The sequence below is a fragment of the Daphnia magna genome, linkage group LG6 (genome assembly GCF_020631705.1).
Source record: "Daphnia magna isolate NIES linkage group LG6, ASM2063170v1.1, whole genome shotgun sequence".
Taxonomy (NCBI): Eukaryota; Metazoa; Arthropoda; class Branchiopoda; order Diplostraca; family Daphniidae; genus Daphnia; species Daphnia magna.
Genome location: NC_059187.1, coordinates 9,339,447 through 9,346,930, shown reverse-complemented (window position 1 = coordinate 9,346,930; position 7,484 = coordinate 9,339,447). Strand labels below are relative to the sequence as shown.

At 40.6% G+C, this 7,484-nt stretch overlaps 2 protein-coding genes across 3 annotated transcripts; one reads left to right on the top strand and one right to left on the bottom strand.

Moving 5' to 3' along the window:
* Nucleotides 1–35: 35 nt before the first annotated feature.
* Nucleotides 36–4,303, top strand: LOC116924613. Of its 2 annotated transcripts, XM_032931131.2 has the most exons (10): nt 40–362; nt 419–496; nt 559–742; nt 799–1,080; nt 1,141–1,213; nt 1,268–1,477; nt 1,535–1,678; nt 1,734–2,661; nt 2,731–3,250; nt 3,312–4,303. In XM_032931131.2, exons 1-10 carry the CDS (start codon nt 169–171, stop codon nt 3,579–3,581), a joined length of 2,883 nt encoding a protein of 960 aa, XP_032787022.2. In that variant the 5' UTR covers nt 40–168; the 3' UTR covers nt 3,582–4,303. The 2 variants fall into 2 exon arrangements, with proteins under 2 accessions (XP_032787021.2, XP_032787022.2); XM_032931130.2 differs by having other exon boundaries at nt 36–362; nt 799–1,213.
* Nucleotides 4,304–4,560: 257 nt separating this feature from the next.
* On the bottom strand, nt 4,561–7,104 carry LOC116924619 (follistatin-related protein 1). The gene is made up of 7 exons (XM_032931142.2): nt 6,604–7,104; nt 6,268–6,298; nt 5,904–6,182; nt 5,602–5,842; nt 5,413–5,525; nt 5,284–5,347; nt 4,561–5,205 (listed from the first exon to the last, which is right to left on the bottom strand). Exons 1-7 carry the CDS (start codon nt 6,673–6,675, stop codon nt 4,854–4,856), a joined length of 1,152 nt encoding a protein of 383 aa, XP_032787033.1. The 5' UTR covers nt 6,676–7,104; the 3' UTR covers nt 4,561–4,853.
* Nucleotides 7,105–7,484: the final 380 nt, after the last annotated feature.

Genomic DNA, 7,484 nt, shown 5'->3' with positions numbered 1-7,484 from the left:
CGCGAACACGTTTGAGAAGGCGCCAAGATTTCGAGAACCGTACAAAACAAAAGACATTCTATATTTTGATTCTCCGCCACCTGTCGGGCACAGTTTTTCTCAAGAAATTGCGTCATAATTCAAACGACACGTGTCTCGTTTGTTCCATGTTAACGAACATCATTTTAAATGAATAGGCTAGTTTCCAAACCGACATATGGAAATGGTGAGTATTATTACGAAGATCCTTTCTCATCGTCACTGAAGATAATGCAAGAAAAAAGCACCAGTCTTCTACGGCCAAGTTGGAACAAAACCGATTTGGAAATCCCTGTGGATTATCAACAACTTTTCAAGCAACAATCAGATCTAGACATAATACAGTATTATATTTGCTCATTAATTATTAATAAAAATAGCTACAGAAATTTTCTTGTAGGTTTGAAGAAAAATACTTGCCACAAAATGCCACTGACAATGAAATCTTTTTTAAATTCACACCTACTGTCCCCAAACTGCAAGTTTTTAAAGTTTTTTTTTTCATGTTTCATATTCACTGATACAATTGTACCATTGTAGGGATGATCCAAGCACTCTGGGATTCTCAGAATTGTGGGAGTTTAGCCCTGAAGTTTTGTCAACCAAAGACCTGCAGATTACAAAGTGTGAACCTTTTGGAAACCTCATCTATGAGGAGACTAGTCCAGCCAACATTTTTTACGAAAGAGCAAAACAAATTCCTTCTCAACCACTACAGTTTGATGTAAGATATTTATGCAGAATGTTAAACCTAAGCTTCACTAACTGTATTTCAATTAGGATCCTCTGAAAATGAACCCATCACCCCTACTACCTGCTATATCAGCTGACAATTTTTCCCCCCAAACTTGCCTTTCACTAGGCAACCTAAAAGTGCCTTTGAAGGATATTCCTTATCCTGAAACACCCTCTTGCGATTACTTATTTGACCTCGCTCGTCAAGTTCAGGATCTAAACATTGTTCCCGACGTGAAAGTTATTGAAAACAAACTCGAAGATCCTAGAAAAGAAATGAATGAAAAACAACAAGAGGCATTCCTAGTAGCAAATACTAACTTGGAGGTATACCACCTAAAAAATTTATCTAAAATAACCATTGATTTATCCGATAAATATTTTCAGATCACAGGAAACCAGAACATGCCGGAAGAATTTGGTGTTATACCTGTTGAACGTGTAATTGCCGAATTACCAGGTGATGTAACCTTACGCGCTTTGCTAAGACAATTTACTAATTGAAGGTTAGCAGGCTTTGCAGTCAGTTCGCTTAAACTAATGGAAGCCCATCTCTATGCGTGTTTACAAATTTTGAAAGAGACCAACTCTCCTGTGATTGGAGATTTGTTGAAAGAATCATCAACCCTTGCTGAACTGGACCCAAAAACGACACGTCTATGTCTCTTAAAATTACAAAAAGAGATCACTAAAACTAAATTAGATTCTGGACAAGACCACAATGGTAAAACATAAACTTAGAAGCCCATCTTTTATTAACAGTTAATTACTTCTACAATAGGGAAAGAATTGAGAAAAATACTACCTACTTTACTCAGCTTACATGGCATAAACAAGGGGCTCGACTTGTTTTTGAATATAGATTACGAAATTGCTTACGGAACACTTGCAAATTTCGAAAAAACCCATGAAACAGTTCTTGAAGGTAAACACATTGTTATTGATTCTTAGTTCATTCTCTATTGCAGTCATTATGACAGGTGATTACAAATCGTTAATAATGCAACTCCTACGACTACGTCCCAAAAAACTGGAAGCGTGGCATCCTAAGTTGGCAGAACTGAAAGGGATTGTAATACGTCATCTCAGTGAAGATAAAACTAATCGCAAAATCTGGATTCGTCTTTACCGTTACTCAAGTTTGCTAGCCGAACGCATTGAACGTCTGTTCACCGATGTGGGCATCCAGTGCGAAGTTGATACGCGAATTGGGAGTCCAGAATCCACACCTTTTTTACCGAATGGTAGCAGTCCTATCATTGTTGCAGAAAAAGTGTCCGAAAACTTCCCGACTAGCTTGTTATCTCTCATCATCCATTATGAATGGTCATCGACGTGGCCCATGGAAAAGCACTGGCAATCTGCTAACGTCACTCAAATAGCAATAGAGATTAATAGACCGGTTCGTCTAGAGCAACAAAGCATTCCTGACCAGCAAACCTGTCCAGTGTCAATTTCGACCCCAACTCGTCATCCCGGTCTTTCTTCTCCTAAGGAAATGGAAGTTGATAGCTCCGTTGAAGACGACTCTGATGCCAGTATGGAAAGCGAATCCACTTTTAAGCATAACAAAGAAAAATCTACAACCAACCTTACACAAGAGTCTCATCTTAGTATTCAGGATGGAACAGGTATCCAGGTTCTCGACCAGTCTTATGCTGTATCTCAGAGTCATATCGAAGAACAACAAAATATGGAAAAAGGTTTGAGTCAGAGTCCAAATAAGGATTCGATCCACGTAAGCAGTCCGGCTTCAGTTATGCAAAATAATACTGACAAGTCGTCATCCGCTGGATCAACCGATTCGGTCCTTCCAGTAATTGTATCTGCACATCTCAAGAATAATGTGGAACTCATGGAGGCTATCGATGCGGACGGACACCTCGTAGTATATGACTGCGATTACGAGTAAGACATAAAATTGGCGCGTTTGTTGAGTGAAATGTTTTGATCGTTTTTGCTTTTACTTTACTTTAGATTCTTAGGTTACAGCGCTAAATATCAACCCGATGTCCTGATTAATGCAGATACGGCATTGCTAATCATTCATGAACAGGAAAAATTTGAAGAAACCCGTTTAAGAGTCTTGACAACCAGTTTCAAATGCACAAAATGCTGGATAGTCGTATTGGCGCCAGGTGTTATCAGCTCTTCTAAGCCGCCTTTGCAATGGCACTCACTTACGGGGCTGGTCCGTTTCTATGAGAAAAAGGATCGTAAAAGACACGAGACTCGGTTTCACTTAAAACTGCGCATAGCTGTCAACTATCACCAAGTGGCTTTCATTATGAAAGACATTGCAGAGGACGAGATCATCCAAGACATCGAGTCTCATCTGCAGCCCTTGAATGACGATGCCAAATTGTTGCTGCATTTTCCACAACTAAATGCCGTCACTGCATCCTTAATCGCGCAGCACTTTAGCGCGAAAGAACTACTTTCGCTATCCGTCGAAACTCTCTGCGATCGGATTCCAAGTTTGCGCCAAAGAATCAAAGTAGGAACTTCTACTGCATTTACTGATATCAAGAATAACTTTTTGGGTTATTTATCTATAGATCGTTCGCTATTTCCATGAAATGAGTAGTAAAGAAGATGAACTGCAAGTCGAGGACGTGGAACAAAACTCATCTTTTGGCCATCTTAAACACGATCAACCCTGGCATCTAGAGACAGAAAGTCTGGGGGAATGTGGGTCACGTCAGTTGCCAACGCCAAAAAAGAGAGCCAAACTGGACAGTGACCATCCGGAAGAAATGGGCACGCCTTTTAGCGCTAGTCAGCTTCGAGACATGTGGTGCTCTCCTTCCCCTAGTCGACCGGTATAACTTTATTCCTTGGTAAGAAGTTTTCTTTTTTGGGTTTTCTAGTTCAAGTTTATGCGTATTAGTCACTCGCTTCGAAGAAGTGTGGTAAGGTCGAAAAAGTACATTTGTAGTTCGCTTCGATTAATATTCCAGTTTTCGTAAATGTCGTTCATAACCGTGAAAGGTTATTTGTTTTAAAAACTCCGGCACACTGAACAAAATGGGAAGAAAGGGTATGAATTTATTTTCTTTAAAAAATTCCGATTATTTTCCCTTAAAATTAAACAAAAACTGTCGATGTTTGCGTACAAGCGTAGCCTTTACAGCCATTTCTCCATCCATTAATATAAACTCAAGCATAGTTCTTATTTTGCTATTGTTTTTCCGTAATTACTACGCCAATATTCACAATGAATCATCCTGGCATATCCAATGGCAATAATGATAAAGACCTTTGCGTGTTCGATGATGACGAAGATTTACCACCACTAGGGCTTTTCTATAGCTGTTTCCCTTGGCTATTGAACCTCTGGCTGTCTAAAACACGACGCCCATTCACTAAAGAAGAGACCACAAAACCGAGAAACCTTCCAAATTCTTTGAAAGAAGCGTCATACGCTCACGCTGAGTAATTTGTCCTTTCCGACAAGACATGCCCATTTGATAACAACCTGTTCTCACAGGTTTGCACTGATGTCAACCTAATTCTCAAACGATTACACAAATAAATAAGGTTAAGCAAACCCGAAATAGACTTTTTGATATTCTTTGGCTTTCCCCATGTTGTCTCTATCAGATAACAGTATACAAAGCTCGTCACAACGCCATACCTGTGACAACCAAACGATCGTGCAGCTCGAAGGCTGCCTTTCAGGGTGCGGGATACACACCTACGTATACGCCAAGCATGTTGTTTTGCAACTCGATCGATGCATCAATGTCCGCCTTTAACTAAAAATATTATCCAAGATACAATGCAGCTGTCTGAAGGAGCGTAGAATTTCGATTGCCGGGGGAATGTATTGTACAGCGCCGTAGGGGCGAAAGCGTCAAGTGGAATTTAACCCAGGTTGTTATTTTAGCTCGTTGTGGAAATAAACATAAAAGAAAATTAGCTCGTCAGAATAACGCGATAAAATGCACTAACAATTCGAGCTTTGATTAGATTAAGGGAAAACTAAACAGTAAATAGGACAGCAGGGTTTAGCTCCCCAAACTGGAACGCAGCGACGTCACTAAAAGCAGAAGCTAACTGTGGAATAAAGCTAAATAGTTGTTAAAAGACGCAACGAATTACGTAGATTTCTTCTTCTTGTTTTTAGATTTCTTGATTGGCTTCACATCAATTTCATCATCGTAGTCCTCGTCGTCATCTTCTTCATCGTCTTCGTCATCCATATCGTCGTCATCATCTGAATTAATTTTAGGTGGTTGATCCTCGTCCGGATCGTCAATCTTCAGATCGATGTCCTCTTCGATTTTAAGAATTTTAACCTCGTCCTTGGTGCTTGTTAGGTCTTCGCTCTTGTCCTCATCTTCATCCAACTCATCTTCCAAATCTTCATCTTCATCTACGTCATCGATTTCATTCAGCTCTTCGTCACATTTTTTGGAAGAGCACACCCAGCTACCACAGGCGCAGACACTAATCGATTCCAATCACGGTACGATGACATTTCCACTTCACGCATTCATTAAAAATTTAAGAAATAAATAGGCTTACCAATCGTTACAGTCGACCTTTGTTTGAGAGCCATCCTCGTATTTTTTCCCTTCCAAAGAACACACTGGAAATCAAAAGGTATTTTAGCAAAGATTAATGATACAGCGCTCTCACTTTTTCATAACTTACGCTTTTCTTTAGGCTGGAAACTGGAATCCATCAGAGTTTTGTATTCCTCGAAATCCATTCGCCAATCTGAGTTTGTATCCGCTGAATCAATGATGGCGTCCACACACAATACTCTTTAAAACAAGACATTTTGTGATTAATCGTTTGAGTAAAATGTAGCAACGAGAACCCGAAATGCTTCCAATTTACTTTACAAGTTCGTTGGTGGCGGTAGTGGTTCGAAGGGCAAAGGGAACTTCGGTTACGCAAGCAGCCAGCTCGTTGGCGTCGACAAAGTTGTCTTTAGTTGTGTCGCACATGAAGAAACGGGCAAACTGTTTCTCATAACTCTTCAGATCTGGCCGGTACCAGCTCTGATCGGCAGTGTGATGCCGGAAGTAGTTGATGATTTGACGACGGAGGGCATCCCGCTCCCATTGGAAACAGACCACTTGATTCCACAAAAACAACTTTAACGTGTGTTCTTACCGAATATGGGATGTTTGACTCACCTGGTTCGAAATGATTTTCTTCTTTAATGTTATCCTTTTTGCTGGACTTCTTCTTGATAGATTTGTTGGAACAATATCCTTTCTTCTTCAAGCTGATGTGGACTCCAGTGAGGCAGGCATCTCGATGCATCAAGCAAAAATTATCGTACGATTGATTGTTGCTACCACACACGGGGACGAAATGGTCAGGACAGGATGCAAGGCAAGCACAGGCAGCTTCGCCATCCGCACCCACCTTACACTCTCTTCCAGCGCGGCATACCATCATACTGCATTCGTCTATTAGTCATTCATACCACATTTATAAATTTCTTAACAACTTTAAAAGTTCTGACAGAACATTTTTTTTTTGCAGGTAACATACCTTCGCCTAAGCTAAGATCCAGCGCATTTTCCTACAAGTACAAAATAGGAAAATACGTTATCAACAAGTACACAAAACAAGCCTATTTCATTTTCATACAAAAAGAATTTGACTGTACAGATAGCATAAAATGCGTGAGGCAGTAAAGATTGCTAACGTGATGACCCGGTCGTTGAGGGGATTATACATTTACTAGTTTTGAGGCCAAACTTTTGAAAACAGACATTCCTCATAGGATCTACCGGTGAGGCTTCGTGTTGACATTAACGAGCCTCACCATTTTAAGCAACAACAACAAAAATGTTTTCAAAATTTTTTTTTTTAGTTGGTGCTTACCTCAGAGTTGGATGCCAGACTCCCGTGAAATCTGAGGCAAATGAGGGAAACAAGGCCGATTATCCGTAACATTTTTCACGCTTGCAAACAAATGAGTCGGTTTAAGCGTTGAAATCTAAAACTTGCTGAATCCTCTGGCTGGAACTGATCAGTTTCTCTTTTCAATTCACAACAGAACAAAAACTAAAACTTTGGAAACAGCAATGAGGTACAAGGCAGAGCACTAGCAGCAGCCGTGTTACCAGGTGGCTACGACCAAGACTGAAGCCCGAAGAAGAGCGGCTGCGTAGGTACTTTCAAAAGAACGACAAGAGATGTGTTTTCTCGTCTCGTCGTGCGAGCCAATGGCCAGCTTTTAGCTGCAGTGAGAGAGAATGAGACGGCAAAAAGAGAAGGTTTGGATAAACTGAGCATAAAGGAGGAGACTAAACAGGAGGAAAAAGAGTAGAGAGAGAGAGAGAGAAAGCCCAAACACACACACACACACCGACCGACAGGGCACACCTGAAAACGGCCCACTTCGTGCCGTGACCTTCCTCCCTTCTCTTTCGACACAGTCAGCGAGTTAAGGCGCCATCTGGCCATACCGCACTCAATGGACTTAACATAATCGACTCAACGCTTTTTCTTTTTGTTTGTTGTTTTTCTCTTATTCAAAAAAATTATTTTAAAGCAGTCAAGGCCAGTATGGGTGTCATCTTCCGGATTGGGATTTTCGATTTACCAAGTGAGATTCATGCTCGGCCGCACCTCTACATGGGTTAGGCAACTTTCACGGACTGCTTGTAGTCGAGTATCATTTTATAAGAGAAATGTGAAGTGTTGACGCCATTCATATGGAATTGAGCAAAGCTCCCGTTGTTTAAAAGGATGCAATTCAA

Coding starts and splice junctions, on each gene's coding strand:
- LOC116924619 (XM_032931142.2), bottom strand. CDS start 6,675: ATGTTACGGATAATCGGCCTTGTTTCCCTCATTTGCCTCAGATTTCAC. Junction 6,183..6,267: donor GGATCTTAGCTTAGGCGAAG/GTATGTTACCTG, acceptor AATGACTAATAG/ACGAATGCAGTATGATGGTA. Junction 5,348..5,412: donor TTTCCAGCCTAAAGAAAAGC/GTAAGTTATGAA, acceptor TTTGATTTCCAG/TGTGTTCTTTGGAAGGGAAA.
- LOC116924613 (XM_032931130.2), top strand. CDS start 169: ATGAATAGGCTAGTTTCCAAACCGACATATGGAAATGGTGAGTATTAT. Junction 497..558: donor ACACCTACTGTCCCCAAACT/GCAAGTTTTTAA, acceptor GTACCATTGTAG/GGATGATCCAAGCACTCTGG. Junction 3,251..3,311: donor GTTTGCGCCAAAGAATCAAA/GTAGGAACTTCT, acceptor ATTTATCTATAG/ATCGTTCGCTATTTCCATGA.